This window comes from Salmo salar, unplaced genomic scaffold, assembly GCF_965601325.2.
Source record: "Salmo salar unplaced genomic scaffold, fSalSal1 ptg000691l, whole genome shotgun sequence".
In the NCBI taxonomy this organism is placed as follows: domain Eukaryota; kingdom Metazoa; phylum Chordata; class Actinopteri; order Salmoniformes; family Salmonidae; genus Salmo; species Salmo salar.
In genome coordinates, this window is record NW_027675466.1 from 2,373,609 (window position 1) to 2,394,159 (window position 20,551).

General features: G+C 44.5%; 1 protein-coding gene across 3 annotated transcripts in view; it reads left to right on the top strand.

The window, feature by feature from the left end:
- Nucleotides 1–20,551, top strand: part of LOC106594472 (serine hydroxymethyltransferase, cytosolic) — a 53,515-nt gene that overhangs the window by 7,175 nt on the left and 25,789 nt on the right. For 2 of the 3 annotated variants that reach the window (XM_082972470.1, XM_082972469.1), the window contains exon 1: nucleotides 18,381–18,533. In XM_082972470.1, the coding sequence (XP_082828596.1) occupies nucleotides 18,396–18,533 (138 nt within the window). In that variant the 5' untranslated portion in view covers nucleotides 18,381–18,395. Of the gene's footprint in view, nucleotides 1–17,151; nucleotides 17,267–18,380; nucleotides 18,534–20,551 lie in introns of those variants that run through there. The other variant, XM_082972471.1, reaches the window with a different exon arrangement.

The window sequence follows — 20,551 nt, forward strand, 5'->3', positions numbered from 1 at the left end:
CAGGACCGTAGGGTTCTGATCAGTCCACTACTTCCACCAGGACCATAGGGTTCTGATCAGTCCACTACTTCCACCAGGACCATAGGGTTCTGATCAGTCCACTACTTCCACCAGGACCATAGGGTTCTGATCAGTCCACTACTTCCACCAGGACCATAGGGTTCTGATCAGTCCACTACTTCCACCAGGACCGTAGGGTTCTGGTTCTGATCAGTCCACTACTTCCACCAGGACCATAGGGTTCTGATCAGTCCACTACTTCCACCAGGACCGTAGGGTTCTGATCAGTCCACTACTTCCACCAGGACCGTAGGGTTCTGGTTCTGATCAGTCCACTACTTCCACCAGGACCGTAGGGTTCTGATCAGTCCACTACTTCCACCAGGACCGTAGGGTTCTGATCAGTCCACTACTTCCACCAGGACCGTAGGGTTCTGGTTCTGATCAGTCCACTACTTCCACCAGGACCGTAGGGTTCTGATCAGTCCACTACTTCTACCAGGACCATAGGGTTCTGGTTCTGGTCAGTCCACTACTTCTACCAGGACCGTAGGGTTCTGATCAGTCCACTACTTCCACCAGGACCGTAGGGTTCTGGTTCTGATCAGTCCACTACTTCCACCAGGACCGTAGGGTTCTGGTTCTGATCAGTCCACTACTTCCACCAGGACCATAGGGTTCTGATCAGTCCACTACTTCCACCAGGACCGTAGGGTTCTGATCAGTCCACTACTTCCACCAGGACCGTAGGGTTCTGATCAGTCCACTACTTCCACCAGGACCGTAGGGTTCTGATCAGTCCACTACTTCCACCAGGACCGTAGGGTTCTGGTTCTGATCAGTCCACTACTTCCACCAGGACCGTAGGGTTCTGATCAGTCCACTACTTCCACCAGGACCGTAGGGTTCTGATCAGTCCACTACTTCCACCAGGACCATAGGGTTCTGATCAGTCCACTACTTCCACCAGGACCGTAGGGTTCTGGTTCTGATCAGTCCACTACTTCCACCAGGACCGTAGGGTTCTGGTTCTGATCAGTCCACTACTTCCACCAGGACCATAGGGTTCTGATCAGTCCACTACTTCTACCAGGACCGTAGGGTTCTGATCAGTCCACTACTTCCACCAGGACCGTAGGGTTCTGGTTCTGATCAGTCCACTACTTCCACCAGGACCGTAGGGTTCTGATCAGTCCACTACTTCCACCAGGACCATAGGGTTCTGATCAGTCCACTACTTCCACCAGGACCATAGGGTTCTGATCAGTCCACTACTTCCACCAGGACCGTAGGGTTCTGGTTCTGATCAGTCCACTACTTCCACCAGGACCGTAGGGTTCTGATCAGTCCACTACTTCCACCAGGACCATAGGGTTCTGATCAGTCCACTACTTCCACCAGGACCGTAGGGTTCTGGTTCTGATCAGTCCACTACTTCCACCAGGACCGTAGGGTTCTGGTTCTGATCAGTCCACTACTTCCACCAGGACCGTAGGGTTCTGGTTCTGATCAGTCCACTACTTCCACCAGGACCATAGGGTTCTGATCAGTCCACTACTTCCACCAGGACCGTAGGGTTCTGATCAGTCCACTACTTCCACCAGGACCATAGGGTTCTGGTTCTGATCAGTCCACTACTTCCACCAGGACCATAGGGTTCTGGTTCTGATCAGTCCACTACTTCCACCAGGACCATAGGGTTCTGGTTCTGATCAGTCCACTACTTCCACCAGGACCGTAGGGTTCTGGTTCTGATCAGTCCACTACTTCTACCAGGACCGTAGGGTTCTGGTTCTGATCAGTCCACTACTTCCACCAGGACCATAGGGTTCTGGTTCTGATCAGTCCACTACTTCCACCAGGACCGTAGGGTTCTGGTTCTGATCAGTCCACTACTTCCACCAGGACCATAGGGTTCTGGTTCTGGTCCGTGTAGTAATAGTGCGCCATTTTGTTTGTTGATGTAGGTCATGGTGACCCATAGTTATCTATCTAGTTAATCATTGTTGTCATGAAGGCTGGATAGTTGTTGTTGTAACTCTGCATAGTTCTAGTCTAACAGGGTGATGGGTAGTTTCCTGAGCTCTTATCAAGTCCCTGTGGTCAAACGTTAACCACTGGACAGGACCGGACCAGAGCTCTTTATGGACCAGAACCTGGACAGGACCGAACCAGAGCTCTTTATGGACCAGAACCTGGACAGGACCGGACCAGAGCTCTTTATGGACCAGAACCTGGACAGGACCGGACCAGAGCTCTTTATGGACCAGAGCTCTTTATGGACCAGAGCCTGGACAGGACAGAACCAGAGCTCGTTATGGACCAGAACCTGGACAGGACCGGACCAGAGCTCTTTATGGACCAGAGCCTGGACAGGACCGGACCAGAGCTCTTTATGGACCAGAACCTGGACAGGACCAGACCAGAGCTCTTTATGGACCAGAGCCTGGACAGGACAGAACCAGAGCTCGTTATGGACCAGAGCCTGGACAGGACCGGACCAGAGCTCTTTATGGACCAGAACCTGGACAGGACCAGACCAGACCAGAGCTCTTTATGGACCAGAACCTGGACAGGACCAGACCAGACCAGAGCTCTTTATGGACCAGAGCTCTTTATGGACCAGAACCTGGACAGGACCAGAGCTCTTTATGGACCAGAGCCTGGACAGGACCAGAGCTCTTTATGGACCAGAGCCTGGACAGGACAGGACCGGACCAGAGCTCTTTATGGACCAGAACCTGGACAGGACCAGACCAGAGCTCTTTATGGACCAGAACCTGGACAGGACCGAACCAGAGCTCTTTATGGACCAGAACCTGGACAGGACCGGACCAGAGCTCTTTATGGACCAGAGCCTGGACAGGACCGGACCAGAGCTCTTTATGGACCAGAGCTCTTTATGGACCAGAACCTGGACAGGACCGGACCAGAGCTCTTTATGGACCAGAACCTGGACAGGACCGGACCAGAGCTCTTTATGGACCAGAACCTGGACAGGACCGGACCAGAGCTCTTTATGGACCAGAACCTGGACAGGACCAGACCAGAGCTCTTTATGGACCAGAGCCTGGACAGGACCGGACCAGAGCTCTTTATGGACCAGAGCCTGGACAGGACAGGACCAGAGCTCTTTATGGACCAGAACCTGGACAGGACCGGACCAGAGCCTGGACAGGACCGGACCAGAGCTCTTTATGGACCAGAACCTGGACAGGACCGGACCAGAGCTCTTTATGGACCAGAACCTGGACAGGACCAGACCAGAGCTCTTTATGGACCAGAGCCTGGACAGGACCGGACCAGAGCTCTTTATGGACCAGAGCCTGGACAGGACAGGACCAGAGCTCTTTATGGACCAGAACCTGGACAGGACCGGACCAGAGCCTGGACAGGACCGGACCAGAGCTCTTTATGGACCAGAGCCTGGACAGGACCGGACCAGAGCTCTTTATGGACCAGAACCTGGACAGGACCGGACCAGAGCTCTTTATGGACCAGAGCCTGGACAGGACCGGACCAGAGCTCTTTATGGACCAGAACCTGGACAGGACAGGACCAGAGCTCTTTATGGACCAGAACCTGGACAGGACCGGACCAGAGCACTTTATGGACCAGAGCTCTTTATGGACCAGAGCCTGGACAGGACCGGACCAGAGCTCTTTATGGACCAGAACCTGGACAGGACAGGACCAGAGCTCTTTATGGACCAGAGCCTGGACAGGACCGGACCAGAGCTCTTTATGGACCAGAACCTGGACAGGACAGGACCAGAGCTCTTTATGGACCAGAACCTGGACAGGACAGGACCAGAGCTCTTTATGGACCAGAACCTGGACAGGACAGGAACAGAGATCTTTATGGACCAGAGCCTGGACAGGACCAGAGCTCTTTATGGACCAGAACCTGGACCGGACAGGAACAGAGATCTTTATGGACCAGAGCTCTTTATGGACCAGAGCTCTTTATGGACCAGAACCTGGACAGGACCGGACCAGAGCTCTTTATGGACCAGAACCTGGACAGGACCAGACCAGAGCTCTTTATGGACCAGAACCTGGACAGGACCGGACCAGAGCTCTTTATGGACCAGAACCTGGACAGGACCTGTTGGTTTAAACGTGGCTGTTCCAGTGGTAACCTGACTAAATATAGTCCTGTTGGTTTAAACGTGGCTGTTCCAGTGGTAACCTGACTAAATATAGTCCTGTTGGTTTAAACGTAGCTGTTCCAGTGGTAACCTGACTAAATATAGTCCTGTTGGTTTAAACGTGGCTGTTCCAACCTGACTAAATATAGTCCTGTTGGTTTAAACGTGGCTGTTCCAGTGGTAACCTGACTAAATATAGTCCTGTTGGTTTAAACGTGGCTGTTCCAGTGGTAACCTGACTAAATATAGTCCTGTTGGTTTAAACGTGGCTGTTCCAACCTGACTAAATATAGTCCTGTTGGTTTAAACGTGGCTGTTCCAGTGGTAACCTGACTAAATATAGTCCTGTTGGTTTAAACGTGGCTGTTCCAGTGGTAACCTGACTAAATATAGTCCTGTTGGTTTAAACGTGGCTGTTCCAACCTGACTAAATATAGTCCTGTTGGTTTAAACGTGGCTGTTCCAGTGATAACCTGACTAAATATAGTCCTGTTGGTTTAAACGTGGCTGTTCCAGTGATAACCTGACTAAATATAGTCCTGTTGGTTTAAACCTGGCTGTTCCAGTGGTAACCTGACTAAATATAGTCCTGTTGGTTTAAACGTGGCTGTTCCAGTGGTAACCTGACTAAATATAGTCCTGTTGGTTTAAACCTGGCTGTTCCAGTGGTAACCTGACTAAATATAGTCCTGTTGGTTTAAACGTGGCTGTTCCAGTGGTAACCTGACTAAATATAGTCCTGTTGGTTTAAACCTGGCTGTTCCAACCTGACTAAATATAGTCCTGTTGGTTTAAACCTGGCTGTTCCAGTGGTAACCTGACTAAATATAGTCCTGTTGGTTTAAACCTGGCTGTTCCAGTGGTAACCTGACTAAATATAGTCCTGTTGGTTTAAACGTGGCTGTTCCAGTGGTAACCTGACTAAATATAGTCCTGTTGGTTTAAACGTGGCTGTTCCAGTGGTAACCTGACTAAATATAGAGCTGTTGGTTTAAACGTGGCTGTTCCAGTGGTAACCTGACTAAATATAGTCCTGTTGGTTTAAACGTGGCTGTTCCAGTGGTAACCTGACTAAATATAGTCCTGTTGGTTTAAACGTGGCTGTTCCAGTGGTAACCTGACTAAATATAGTCCTGTTGGTTTAAACGTGGCTGTTCCAGTGGTAACCTGACTAAATATAGTCCTGTTGGTTTAAACGTGGCTGTTCCAGTGATAACCTGACTAAATATAGTCCTGTTGGTTTAAACGTGGCTGTTCCAGTGGTAACCTGACTAAATATAGTCCTGTTGGTTTAAACCTGGCTGTTCCAACCTGACTAAATATAGTCCTGTTGGTTTAAACGTGGCTGTTCCAGTGGTAACCTGACTAAATATAGTCCTGTTGGTTTAAACGTGGCTGTTCCAGTGGTAACCTGACTAAATATAGTCCTGTTGGTTTAAACGTGACTGTTCCAACCTGACTAAATATAGTCCTGTTGGTTTAAACGTGGCTGTTCCAACCTGACTAAATATAGTCCTGTTGGTTTAAACGTGGCTGTTCCAGTGGTAACCTGACTAAATATAGTCCTGTTGGTTTAAACGTGGCTGTTCCAACCTGACTAAATATAGTCCTGTTGGTTTAAACGTGGCTGTTCCAACCTGACTAAATATAGTCCTGTTGGTTTAAACCTGGCTGTTCCAGTGGTAACCTGACTAAATATAGTCCTGTTGGTTTAAACGTGGCTGTTCCAGTGGTAACCTGACTAAATATAGTCCTGTTGGTTTAAACGTGGCTGTTCCAGTGGTAACCTGACTAAATATAGTCCTGTTGGTTTAAACGTGGCTGTTCCAGTGGTAACCTGACTAAATATAGTCCTGTTGGTTTAAACCTGGCTGTTCCAGTGGTAACCTGACTAAATATAGTCCTGTTGGTTTAAACGTGGCTGTTCCAGTGGTAACCTGACTAAATATAGTCCTGTTGGTTTAAACGTGGCTGTTCCAGTGGTAACCTGACTAAATATAGTCCTGTTGGTTTAAACCTGGCTGTTCCAGTGGTAACCTGACTAAATATAGTCCTGTTGGTTTAAACGTGGCTGTTCCAGTGGTAACCTGACTAAATATAGTCCTGTTGGTTTAAACGTGGCTGTTCCAGTGATAACCTGACTAAATATAGTCCTGTTGGTTTAAACGTGGCTGTTCCAACCTGACTAAATATAGTCCTGTTGGTTTAAACGTGGCTGTTCCAGTGATAACCTGACTAAATATAGTCCTGTTGGTTTAAACGTGGCTGTTCCAGTGGTAACCTGACTAAATATAGTCCTGTTGGTTTAAACGTGGCTGTTCCAGTGATAACCTGACTAAATATAGTCCTGTTGGTTTAAACGTGGCTGTTCCAGTGGTAACCTGACTAAATATAGTCCTGTTGGTTTAAACGTGGCTGTTCCAACCTGACTAAATATAGTCCTGTTGGTTTAAACGTGGCTGTTCCAACCTGACTAAATATAGTCCTGTTGGTTTAAACGTGGCTGTTCCAACCTGACTAAATATAGTCCTGTTGGTTTAAACGTGGCTGTTCCAACCTGACTAAATATAGTCCTGTTGGTTTAAACGTGGCTGTTCCAACCTGACTAAATATAGTCCTGTTGGTTTAAACGTGGCTGTTCCAGTGGTAACCTGACTAAATATAGTCCTGTTGGTTTAAACGTGGCTGTTCCAACCTGACTAAATATAGTCCTGTTGGTTTAAACCTGGCTGTTCCAGTGATTAACCTGACTAAATATAGTCCTGTTGGTTTAAACGTGGCTGTTCCAGTGGTAACCTGACTAAATATAGTCCTGTTGGTTTAAACGTGGCTGTTCCAACCTGACTAAATATAGTCCTGTTGGTTTAAACCTGGCTGTTCCAACCTGACTACATATAGTCCTGTTGGTTTAAACGTGGCTGTTCCAGTGATAACCTGACTAAATATAGTCCTGTTGGTTTAAACGTGGCTGTTCCAGTGGTAACCTGACTAAATATAGTCCTGTTGGTTTAAACGTGGCTGTTCCAGTGGTAACCTGACTAAATATAGTCCTGTTGGTTTAAACGTGGCTGTTCCAGTGGTAACCTGACTAAATATAGTCCTGTTGGTTTAAACGTGGCTGTTCCAGTGGTAACCTGACTAAATATAGTCCTGTTGGTTTAAACCTGGCTGTTCCAACCTGACTAAATATAGTCCTGTTGGTTTAAACCTGGCTGTTCCAACCTGACTAAATATAGTCCTGTTGGTTTAAACATGGCTGTTCCAACCTGACTAAATATAGTCCTGTTGGTTTAAACCTGGCTGTTCCAGTGGTAACCTGACTAAATATAGTCCTGTTGGTTTAAACGTGGCTGTTCCAGTGGTAACCTGACTAAATATAGTCCTGTTGGTTTAAACGTGGCTGTTCCAACCTGACTAAATATAGTCCTGTTGGTTTAAACCTGGCTGTTCCAGTGGTAACCTGACTAAATATAGTCCTGTTGGTTTAAACGTGGCTGTTCCAACCTGACTAAATATAGTCCTGTTGGTTTAAACGTGGCTGTTCCAACCTGACTAAATATAGTCCTGTTGGTTTAAACGTGGCTGTTCCAGTGGTAACCTGACTAAATATAGTCCTGTTGGTTTAAACGTGGCTGTTCCAGTGGTAACCTGACTAAATATAGTCCTGTTGGTTTAAACCTGGCTGTTCCAGTGGTAACCTGACTAAATATAGTCCTGTTGGTTTAAACGTGGCTGTTCCAGTGATAACCTGACTAAATATAGAGCTGTTGGTTTAAACGTGGCTGTTCCAACCTGACTAAATATAGTCCTGTTGGTTTAAACCTGGCTGTTCCAACCTGACTAAATATAGTCCTGTTGGTTTAAACCTGGCTGTTCCAACCTGACTAAATATAGTCCTGTTGGTTTAAACGTGGCTGTTCCAGTGGTAACCTGACTAAATATAGTCCTGTTGGTTTAAACGTGGCTGTTCCAACCTGACTAAATATAGTCCTGTTGGTTTAAACCTGGCTGTTCCAGTGGTAACCTGACTAAATATAGTCCTGTTGGTTTAAACGTGGCTGTTCCAGTGGTAACCTGACTAAATATAGTCCTGTTGGTTTAAACGTGGCTGTTCCAGTGGTAACCTGACTAAATATAGTCCTGTTGGTTTAAACGTGGCTGTTCCAACCTGACTAAATATAGTCCTGTTGGTTTAAACGTGGCTGTTCCAGTGATAACCTGACTAAATATAGTCCTGTTGGTTTAAACGTGGCTGTTCCAGTGGTAACCTGACTAAATATAGTCCTGTTGGTTTAAACGTGGCTGTTCCAGTGATAACCTGACTAAATATAGTCCTGTTGGTTTAAACGTGGCTGTTCCAGTGATAACCTGACTAAATATAGTCCTGTTGGTTTAAACGTGGCTGTTCCAGTGGTAACCTGACTAAATATAGTCCTGTTTGTTTAAACGTGGCTGTTCCAGTGGTAACCTGACTAAATATAGTCCTGTTGGTTTAAACGTGGCTGTTCCAACCTGACTAAATATAGTCCTGTTGGTTTAAACGTGGCTGTTCCAGTGGTAACCTGACTAAATATACTCCTGTTGGTTTAAACGTGGCTGTTCCAGTGGTAACCTGACTAAATATAGTCCTGTTGGTTTAAACGTGGCTGTTCCAACCTGACTAAATATAGTCCTGTTGGTTTAAACGTGGCTGTTCCAACCTGACTAAATATAGTCCTGTTGGTTTAAACGTGGCTGTTCCAGTGGTAACCTGACTAAATATAGTCCTGTTGGTTTAAACCTGGCTGTTCCAGTGGTAACCTGACTAAATATAGTCCTGTTGGTTTAAACGTGGCTGTTCCAGTGGTAACCTGACTAAATATAGTCCTGTTGGTTTAAACGTGGCTGTTCCAGTGGTAACCTGACTAAATATAGTCCTGTTGGTTTAAACGTGGCTGTTCCAACCTGACTAAATATAGTCCTGTTGGTTTAAACGTGGCTGTTCCAGTGGTAACCTGACTAAATATAGTCCTGTTGGTTTAAACGTGGCTGTTCCAGTGGTAACCTGACTAAATATAGTCCTGTTGGTTTAAACGTGGCTGTTCTAACCTGACTAAATATAGTCCTGTTTGTTTAAACGTGACTGTTCCAACCTGACTAAATATAGTCCTGTTGGTTTAAACGTGGCTGTTCCAACCTGACTAAATATAGTCCTGTTGGTTTAAACGTGGCTGTTCCAACCTGACTAAATATAGTCCTGTTGGTTTAAACGTGGCTGTTCCAGTGGTAACCTGACTAAATATAGTCCTGTTGGTTTAAACGTGGCTGTTCCAGTGGTAACCTGACTAAATATAGTCCTGTTGGTTTAAACCTGGCTGTTCCAACCTGACTAAATATAGTCCTGTTGGTTTAAACGTGGCTGTTCCAGTGGTAACCTGACTAAATATAGTCCTGTTGGTTTAAACCTGGCTGTTCCAGTGATTAACCTGACTAAATATAGAGCTGTTGGTTTAAACGTGGCTGTTCCAGTGATAACCTGACTAAATATAGTCCTGTTGGTTTAAACGTGGCTGTTCCAACCTGACTAAATATAGTCCTGTTGGTTTAAACGTGGCTGTTCCAGTGGTAACCTGACTAAATATAGTCCTGTTGGTTTAAACGTGGCTGTTCCAGTGATTAACCTGACTAAATATAGTCCTGTTTGTTTAAACGTGGCTGTTCCAGTGGTAACCTGACTAAATATAGTCCTGTTGGTTTAAACGTGGCTGTTCCAACCTGACTAAATATAGTCCTGTTGGTTTAAACCTGGCTGTTCCAGTGGTAACCTGACTAAATATAGTCCTGTTGGTTTAAACGTGGCTGTTCCAGTGGTAACCTGACTAAATATAGTCCTGTTGGTTTAAACGTGGCTGTTCCAGTGGTAACCTGACTAAATATAGTCCTGTTGGTTTAAACCTGGCTGTTCCAGTGGTAACCTGACTAAATATAGTCCTGTTGGTTTAAACGTGGCTGTTCCAGTGGTAACCTGACTAAATATAGTCCTGTTGGTTTAAACGTGGCTGTTCCAACCTGACTAAATATAGTCCTGTTGGTTTAAACGTGGCTCTTCCAGTGGTAACCTGACTAAATATAGTCCTGTTGGTTTAAACCTGGCTGTTCCAACCTGACTAAATATAGTCCTGTTGGTTTAAACGTGGCTGTTCCAACCTGACTAAATATAGTCCTGTTGGTTTAAACGTGGCTGTTCCAGTGGTAACCTGACTAAATATAGTCCTGTTGGTTTAAACCTGGCTGTTCCAACCTGACTAAATATAGTCCTGTTGGTTTAAACGTGGCTGTTCCAACCTGACTAAATATAGTCCTGTTGGTTTAAACGTGGCTGTTCCAACCTGACTAAATATAGTCCTGTTGGTTTAAACGTGGCTGTTCCAGTGGTAACCTGACTAAATATAGTCCTGTTGGTTTAAACCTGGCTGTTCCAGTGGTAACCTGACTAAATATAGTCCTGTTGGTTTAAACCTGGCTGTTCCAGTGATAACCTGACTAAATATAGTCCTGTTGGTTTAAACGTGGCTGTTCCAGTGGTAACCTGACTAAATATAGTCCTGTTGGTTTAAACGTGGCTGTTCCAGTGGTAACCTGACTAAATATAGTCCTGTTGGTTTAAACGTGGCTGTTCCAGTGATAACCTGACTAAATATAGTCCTGTTGGTTTAAACCTGGCTGTTCCAGTGGTAACCTGACTAAATATAGTCCTGTTGGTTTAAACGTGGCTGTTCCAGTGGTAACCTGACTAAATATAGAGCTGTTGGTTTAAACCTGGCTGTTCCAACCTGACTAAATATAGTCCTGTTGGTTTAAACGTGGCTGTTCCAGTGGTAACCTGACTAAATATAGTCCTGTTGGTTTAAACGTGGCTGTTCCAACCTGACTAAATATAGTCCTGTTTGTTTAAACCTGGCTGTTCCAACCTGACTAAATATAGTCCTGTTGGTTTAAACGTGGCTGTTCCAACCTGACTAAATATAGTCCTGTTGGTTTAAACGTGGCTGTTCCAACCTGACTAAATATAGTCCTGTTGGTTTAAACGTGGCTGTTCCAGTGGTAACCTGACTAAATATAGTCCTGTTGGTTTAAACGTGGCTGTTCCAGTGGTAACCTGACTAAATATAGTCCTGTTGGTTTAAACGTGGCTGTTCCAGTGGTAACCTGACTAAATATAGTCCTGTTGGTTTAAACCTGGCTGTTCCAACCTGACTAAATATAGTCCTGTTGGTTTAAACGTGGCTGTTCCAGTGATTAACCTGACTAAATATAGTCCTGTTTGTTTAAACGTGGCTGTTCCAGTGGTAACCTGACTAAATATAGTCCTGTTGGTTTAAACGTGGCTGTTCCAACCTGACTAAATATAGTCCTGTTGGTTTAAACGTGGCTGTTCCAGTGGTAACCTGACTAAATATAGTCCTGTTGGTTTAAACGTGGCTGTTCCAGTGATAACCTGACTAAATATAGTCCTGTTGGTTTAAACGTGGCTGTTCCAGTGGTAACCTGACTAAATATAGTCCTGTTGGTTTAAACGTGGCTGTTCCAGTGGTAACCTGACTAAATATAGTCCTGTTGGTTTAAACGTGGCTGTTCCAGTGGTAACCTGACTAAATATAGTCCTGTTGGTTTAAACGTGGCTGTTCCAGTGGTAACCTGACTAAATATAGTCCTGTTGGTTTAAACCTGGCTGTTCCAGTGGTAACCTGACTAAATATAGTCCTGTTGGTTTAAACGTGGCTGTTCCAGTGGTAACCTGACTAAATATAGTCCTGTTGGTTTAAACGTGGCTGTTCCAACCTGACTAAATATAGTCCTGTTGGTTTAAACGTGACTGTTCCAACCTGACTAAATATAGTCCTGTTGGTTTAAACGTGGCTGTTCCAACCTGACTAAATATAGTCCTGTTGGTTTAAACGTGGCTGTTCCAGTGGTAACCTGACTAAATATAGTCCTGTTGGTTTAAACGTGGCTGTTCCAACCTGACTAAATATAGTCCTGTTGGTTTAAACGTGGCTGTTCCAGTGGTAACCTGACTAAATATAGTCCTGTTGGTTTAAACGTGGCTGTTCCAGTGGTAACCTGACTAAATATAGTCCTGTTGGTTTAAACGTGGCTGTTCCAACCTGACTAAATATAGTCCTGTTGGTTTAAACCTGGCTGTTCCAGTGGTAACCTGACTAAATATAGTCCTGTTGGTTTAAACGTGGCTGTTCCAACCTGACTAAATATAGTCCTGTTGGTTTAAACCTGGCTGTTCCAGTGGTAACCTGACTAAATATAGTCCTGTTGGTTTAAACGTGGCTGTTCCAACCTGACTAAATATAGTCCTGTTGGTTTAAACGTGGCTGTTCCAGTGGTAACCTGACTAAATATAGTCCTGTTGGTTTAAACGTGGCTGTTCCAGTGGTAACCTGACTAAATATAGTCCTGTTGGTTTAAACGTGGCTGTTCCAGTGGTAACCTGACTAAATATAGTCCTGTTGGTTTAAACATGGCTGTTCCAGTGGTAACCTGACTAAATATAGTCCTGTTGGTTTAAACGTGGCTGTTCCAGTGATAACCTGACTAAATATAGTCCTGTTGGTTTAAACGTGGCTGTTCCAGTGGTAACCTGACTAAATATAGTCCTGTTGGTTTAAACGTGGCTGTTCCAGTGGTAACCTGACTAAATATAGTCCTGTTGGTTTAAACGTGGCTGTTCCAGTGGTAACCTGACTAAATATAGTCCTGTTGGTTTAAACGTGGCTGTTCCAGTGGTAACCTGACTAAATATAGTCCTGTTGGTTTAAACCTGGCTGTTCCAGTGGTAACCTGACTAAATATAGTCCTGTTGGTTTAAACGTGGCTGTTCCAGTGATAACCTGACTAAATATAGTCCTGTTGGTTTAAACCTGGCTGTTCCAGTGGTAACCTGACTAAATATAGTCCTGTTGGTTTAAACCTGGCTGTTCCAGTGGTAACCTGACTAAATATAGTCCTGTTGGTTTAAACCTGGCTGTTCCAACCTGACTAAATATAGTCCTGTTGGTTTAAACGTGGCTGTTCCAGTGGTAACCTGACTAAATATAGTCCTGTTGGTTTAAACGTGGCTGTTCCAACCTGACTAAATATAGTCCTGTTGGTTTAAACCTGGCTGTTCCAGTGGTAACCTGACTAAATATAGTCCTGTTGGTTTAAACGTGGCTGTTCCAACCTGACTAAATATAGTCCTGTTGGTTTAAACGTGGCTGTTCCAGTGGTAACCTGACTAAATATAGTCCTGTTGGTTTAAACGTGGCTGTTCCAACCTGACTAAATATAGTCCTGTTGGTTTAAACGTGGCTGTTCCAACCTGACTAAATATAGTCCTGTTGGTTTAAACGTGGCTGTTCCAGTGATTAACCTGACTAAATATAGTCCTGTTGGTGTAAACGTGGCTGTTCCAGTGGTAACCTGACTAAATATAGTCCTGTTGGTTTAAACGTGGCTGTTCCAGTGGTAACCTGACTAAATATAGTCCTGTTGGTTTAAACGTGGCTGTTCCAGTGATTAACCTGACTAAATATAGTCCTGTTGGTTTAAACGTGGCTGTTCCAGTGGTAACCTGACTAAATATAGTCCTGTTGGTTTAAACGTGGCTGTTCCAACCTGACTAAATATAGTCCTGTTGGTTTAAACCTGGCTGTTCCAGTGGTAACCTGACTAAATATAGTCCTGTTGGTTTAAACCTGGCTGTTCCAGTGGTAACCTGACTAAATATAGTCCTGTTGGTTTAAACGTGGCTGTTCCAGTGGTAACCTGACTAAATATAGTCCTGTTGGTTTAAACGTGGCTGTTCCAACCTGACTAAATATAGTCCTGTTGGTTTAAACGTGGCTGTTCCAGTGGTAACCTGACTAAATATAGTCCTGTTGGTTTAAACCTGGCTGTTCCAGTGATAACCTGACTAAATATAGTCCTGTTGGTTTAAACGTGGCTGTTCCAGTGGTAACCTGACTAAATATAGTCCTGTTGGTTTAAACGTGGCTGTTCCAGTGATTAACCTGACTAAATATAGTCCTGTTGGTTTAAACGTGGCTGTTCCAACCTGACTAAATATAGTCCTGTTGGTTTAAACGTGGCTGTTCCAGTGGTAACCTGACTAAATATAGTCCTGTTGGTTTAAACGTGGCTGTTCCAGTGGTAACCTGACTAAATATAGTCCTGTTGGTTTAAACGTGGCTGTTCCAGTGATTAACCTGACTAAATATAGTCCTGTTGGTTTAAACGTGGCTGTTCCAACCTGACTAAATATAGTCCTGTTGGTTTAAACGTGGCTGTTCCAGTGGTAACCTGACTAAATATAGTCCTGTTGGTTTAAACGTGGCTGTTCCAGTGGTAACCTGACTAAATATAGTCCTGTTGGTTTAAACGTGGCTGTTCCAGTGGTAACCTGACTAAATATAGTCCTGTTGGTTTAAACGTGGCTGTTCCAGTGGTAACCTGACTAAATATAGTCCTGTTGGTTTAAACGTGGCTGTTCCAACCTGACTAAATATAGTCCTGTTGGTTTAAACGTGGCTGTTCCAGTGGTAACCTGACTAAATATAGTCCTGTTGGTTTAAACGTGGCTGTTCCAACCTGACTAAATATAGTCCTGTTGGTTTAAACCTGGCTGTTCCAGTGGTAACCTGACTAAATATAGTCCTGTTGGTTTAAACGTGGCTGTTCCAACCTGACTAAATATAGTCCTGTTGGTTTAAACGTGGCTGTTCCAGTGGTAACCTGACTAAATATAGTCCTGTTGGTTTAAACGTGGCTGTTCCAGTGGTAACCTGACTAAATATAGTCCTGTTGGTTTAAACGTGGCTGTTCCAGTGGTAACCTGACTAAATATAGAGCTGTTGGTTTAAACGTGGCTGTTCCAGTGGTAACCTGACTAAATATAGTCCTGTTGGTTTAAACGTGGCTGTTCCAACCTGACTAAATATAGTCCTGTTGGTTTAAACGTGGCTGTTCCAGTGGTAACCTGACTAAATATAGTCCTGTTGGTTTAAACCTGGCTGTTCCAACCTGACTAAATATAGTCCTGTTGGTTTAAACGTGGCTGTTCCAGTGGTAACCTGACTAAATATAGTCCTGTTGGTTTAAACGTGGCTGTTCCAACCTGACTAAATATAGTCCTGTTGGTTTAAACGTGGCTGTTCCAGTGATAACCTGACTAAATATAGAGCTGTTGGTTTAAACGTGGCTGTTCCAGTGGTAACCTGACTAAATATAGTCCTGTTGGTTTAAACGTGGCTGTTCCAGTGATAACCTGACTAAATATAGTCCTGTTGGTTTAAACGTGGCTGTTCCAGTGATAACCTGACTAAATATAGAGCTGTTGGTTTAAACGTGGCTGTTCCAGTGGTAACCTGACTAAATATAGTCCTGTTGGTTTAAACGTGGCTGTTCCAACCTGACTAAATATAGTCCTGTTGGTTTAAACGTGGCTGTTCCAACCTGACTAAATATAGTCCTGTTGGTTTAAACGTGGCTGTTCCAGTGGTAACCTGACTAAATATAGTCCTGTTGGTTTAAACCTGGCTGTTCCAACCTGACTAAATATAGTCCTGTTGGTTTAAACGTGGCTGTTCCAACCTGACTAAATATAGTCCTGTTGGTTTAAACCTGGCTGTTCCAGTGGTAACCTGACTAAATATAGTCCTGTTGGTTTAAACGTGGCTGTTCCAGTGGTAACCTGACTAAATATAGTCCTGTTGGTTTAAACGTGGCTGTTCCAGTGGTAACCTGACTAAATATAGTCCTGTTGGTTTAAACGTGGCTGTTCCAACCTGACTAAATATAGTCCTGTTGGTTTAAACGTGGCTGTTCCAGTGGTAACCTGACTAAATATAGTCCTGTTGGTTTAAACGTGGCTGTTCCAGTGGTAACCTGACTAAATATAGTCCTGTTGGTTTAAACGTGGCTGTTCCAGTGGTACCCTGACTAAATATAGTCCTGTTGGTTTAAACGTGGCTGTTCCAACCTGACTAAATATAGTCCTGTTGGTTTAAACGTGGCTGTTCCAGTGGTAACCTGACTAAATATAGTCCTGTTTGTTTAAACGTGGCTGTTCCAGTGGTAACCTGACTAAATATAGTCCTGTTGGTTTAAACGTGGCTGTTCCAGTAATAACCTGACTAAATATAGTCCTGTTGGTTTAAACGTGGCTGTTCCAGTGGTAACCTGACTAAATATAGTCCTGTTGGTTTAAACGTGGCTGTTCCAACCTGACTAAATATAGTCCTGTTGGTTTAAACGTGGCTGTTCCAGTGATTAACCTGACTAAATATAGTCCTGTTTGTTTAAACGTGGCTGTTCCAGTGGTAACCTGACTAAATATAGTCCTGTTGGTTTAAACGTGGCTGTTCCAGTGATTAACCTGACTAAATATAGTCCTGTTGGTTTAAACGTGGCTGTTCCAGTGATAACCTGACTAAATATTCCCAACAAGTGATATTTAGAGGCAAACATCTTGAATCTTATTTGTCATAGTCTGACTGTCTGGCATCATCTGGCATCGTCTGACTGACTGACTGTCTGGCATCGTCTGACTGACTGTCTGGCATCGTCTGACTGTCTGGCATCGTCTGACTGACTGACTGTCTGGCATCGTCTAACTGACTGTCTGGCATCGTCTGACTGACTGACTGTCTGGCATCGTCTGACTGACTGTCTGGCATCGTCTGACTGACTGTCTGGCATCGTCTGACTGACTGTCTGGCATCGTCTGACTGACTGACTGTCTGGCATCGTCTGACTGACTGACTGTCTGGCATCGTCTGACTGACTGACTGTCTGGCATCGTCTGACTGACTGACTGTCTGAATGACTGACTGTCTGGCATCGACTGACTGACTGACTGTCTGGCATCGTCTAACTGTCTGACATCGTCTGTCTGGCATCGTCTGACTGACTGTCTGGCATCGTCTGACTGTCTGGCATCGTCTAACTGTCTGTCTGTGTGTGTGTAGATCAGCACCAGTCATCATGTCTCATAGCAACGGTACCAGTCACCATGTCAGTCAGGACGTGTGGGAGTCTCACAACAAGATGATGCAGGAACCACTCCGCTCCAACGACCCTGAGGTACGGGGGGTATTATAATGAGGAACCACTCCGCTCCAACGACCCTGAGGTACGGGGGGTATTATAATGAGGAACCACTCCGCTCCAACGACCCTGAGGTACGGGGGGTATTATAATGAGGAACCACTCCGCTCCAACGACCCTGAGGTACGGGGGGTATTATAATGAGGAACCACTCCGCTCCAACGACCCTGAGGTACGGGGGGGGGGGGGGGGTATTATAATGAGGAACCACTCTGCTCCAACGACCCTGAGGTACGGGGGGGGGGGTGTATTATAATGAGGAACCACTCTGCTCCAACGACCCTGAGGTACGGGGGGGGTATTATAATGAGGAACCACTCCGCTCCAACGACCCTGAGGTACGGGGGGGGGGGTTATTATAATGAGGAACCACTCCGCTCCAACGACCCTGAGGTACGGGGGGGGTATTATAATGAGGAACCACTCCGCTCCAACGACCCTGAGGTACGGGGGGGGGGTATTATAATGAGGAACCACTCCGCTCCAACGACCCTGAGGTACGGGGGGGGGGTATTATAATGAGGAACCACTCCGCTCCAACGACCCTGAGGTACGGGGGGGGGGTATTATAATGAGGAACCACTCCGCTCCAACGACCCTGAGGTACGGGGGGGGGGTATTATAATGAGGAACCACTCCGCTCCAACGACCCTGAGGTACGGGGGGGGGGGGTATTATAATGAGGAACCACTCCGCTCCAACGACCCTGAGGTACGGGGGGGGGGGGTATTATAATGAGGAACCACTCCGCTCCAACGACCCTGAGGTACGGGGGGTATTATAATGAGGAACCACTCCGCTCCAACGACCCTGAGGTACGGGGGGGGGGGTATTATAATGAGGAACCACTCCGCTCCAACGACCCTGAGGTACGGGGGGGGGGGGGTATTATAATGAGGAACCACTCCGCTCCAACGACCCTGAGGTACGGGTGGTGGTATTATAATGAGGAACCACTCCGCTCCAACGACCCTGAGGTACGGGGGGGGGTATTATAATGAGGAACCACTCCGCTCCAACGACCCTGAGGTACGGGGGGGGTGGTATTATAATGAGGAACCACTCCGCTCCAACGACCCTGAGGTACGGGGGGAGGGTTATTATAATGAGGAACCACTCCGCTCCAACGACCCTGAGGTACGGGGGGGGGTATTATAATGAGGAACCACTCCGCTCCAACGACCCTGAGGTACGGGGGGGGGGGTATTATAATGAGGAACCACTCCGCTCCAACGACCCTGAGGTACGTCACACATAATGAAACGGTGTATTGTGTAGGTGTGTGTATTATAATGAAACGGTGTATTGTGTAGGTGTGTGTATTATAATGAAACGGTGTATTGTGTAGGTGTGTGTATTATAATGAAACGGTGTATTGTGTAGGTGTGTGTATTATAATGAAACGGTGTATTGTGTAGGTGTGTGTATTATAATGAAACGGTGTATTGTGTGTAGGTGTGTGTATTATAATGAAACGGTGTATTGTGTGTAGGTGTGTGTATTATAATGAAACGGTGTATTGTGTGTAGGTGTGTGTATTATAATGAAACGGTGTATTGTGTAGGTAGGTGTATTATAATGAAACGGTGTATTGTGTGTAGGTGTGTGTATTATAATGAAACGGTGTATTGTGTGTAGGTGTGTATTATAATGAAACGGTGTATTGTGTAGGTGTATTATAATGAAACGGTGTATTGTGTAGGTGTGTGTATTATAATGAAACGGTGTATTGTGTAGGTGTGTATTATAATGAAACGGTGTATTGTGTAGGTGTGTGTATTATAATGAAACGGTGTATTGTGTAGGGGTGTGTATTATAATGAAACGGTGTATTGTGTAGGTGTGTGTATTATAATGAAACGGTGTATTGTGTAGGTGTGTGTATTATAATGAAACGGTGTATTGTGTAGGTGTGTGTATTATAATGAAACGGTGTATTGTGTAGGTGTATTATAATGAAACGGTGTATTGTGTAGGTGTATTATAATGAAACGGTGTATTGTGTAGGTGTGTATTATAATGAAACGGTGTATTGTGTAGGTGTGTGTATTATAATGAAACGGTGTATTGTGTAGGTGTGTGTATTATAATGAAACGGTGTATTGTGTAGGTGTGTGTATTATAATGAAACGGTGTATTGTGTAGGTGTGTGTATTATAATGAAACGGTGTATTGTGTAGGTGTGTGTATTATAATGAAACGGTGTATTGTGTAGGTGTGTGTATTATAATGAAACGGTGTATTGTGTAGGTGTGTGTATTATAATGAAACGGTGTATTGTGTGTAGGTGTGTGTATTATAATGAAACGGTGTATTGTGTAGGTGTGTGTATTATAATGAAACGGTGTATTGTGTAGGTGTGTGTATTATAATGAAACGGTGTATTGTGTAGGTGTGTGTATTATAATGAAACGGTGTATTGTGTAGGGGTGTGTATTATAATGAAACGGTGTATTGTGTAGGTGTGTGTTATAATGAAACGGTGTATTGTGTAGGTGTGTATTATAATGAAACGGTGTATTGTGTAGGGGTGTGTATTATAATGAAACGGTGTATTGTGTAGGTGTGTATTATAATGAAACGGTGTATTGTGTAGGTGTGTATTATAATGAAACGGTGTATTGTGTAGGTGTGTATTATAATGAAACGGTGTATTGTGTAGGGGTGTGTATTATAATGAAACGGTGTATTGTGTAGGTGTGTGTATTATAATGAAACGGTGTATTGTGTAGGTGTGTGTATTATAATGAAACGGTGTATTGTGTAGGTGTGTGTATTATAATGAAACGGTGTATTGTGTAGGTGTGTGTATTATAATGAAACGGTGTATTGTGTAGGTGTGTGTATTATAATGAAACGGTGTATTGTGTAGGTGTGTGTATTATAATGAAACGGTGTATTGTGTAGGTGTGTATTATAATGAAACGGTGTATTGTGTAGGTGTGTATTATAATGAAACGGTGTATTGTGTAGGGGTGTGTATTATAATGAAACGGTGTATTGTGTAGGGGTGTGTATTATAATGAAACGGTGTATTGTGTAGGGGTGTGTATTATAATGAAACGGTGTATTGTGTAGGGGTGTGTATTATAATGAAACGGTGTATTGTGTAGGGGTGTGTATTATAATGAAACGGTGTATTGTGTAGGCGTGTGTATTATAATGAAACGGTGTATTGTGTAGGTGTGTGTTTTATAATGAAACGGTGTATTGTGTAGGTGTGTGTATTATAATGAAACGGTGTATTGTGTGTAGGTGTGT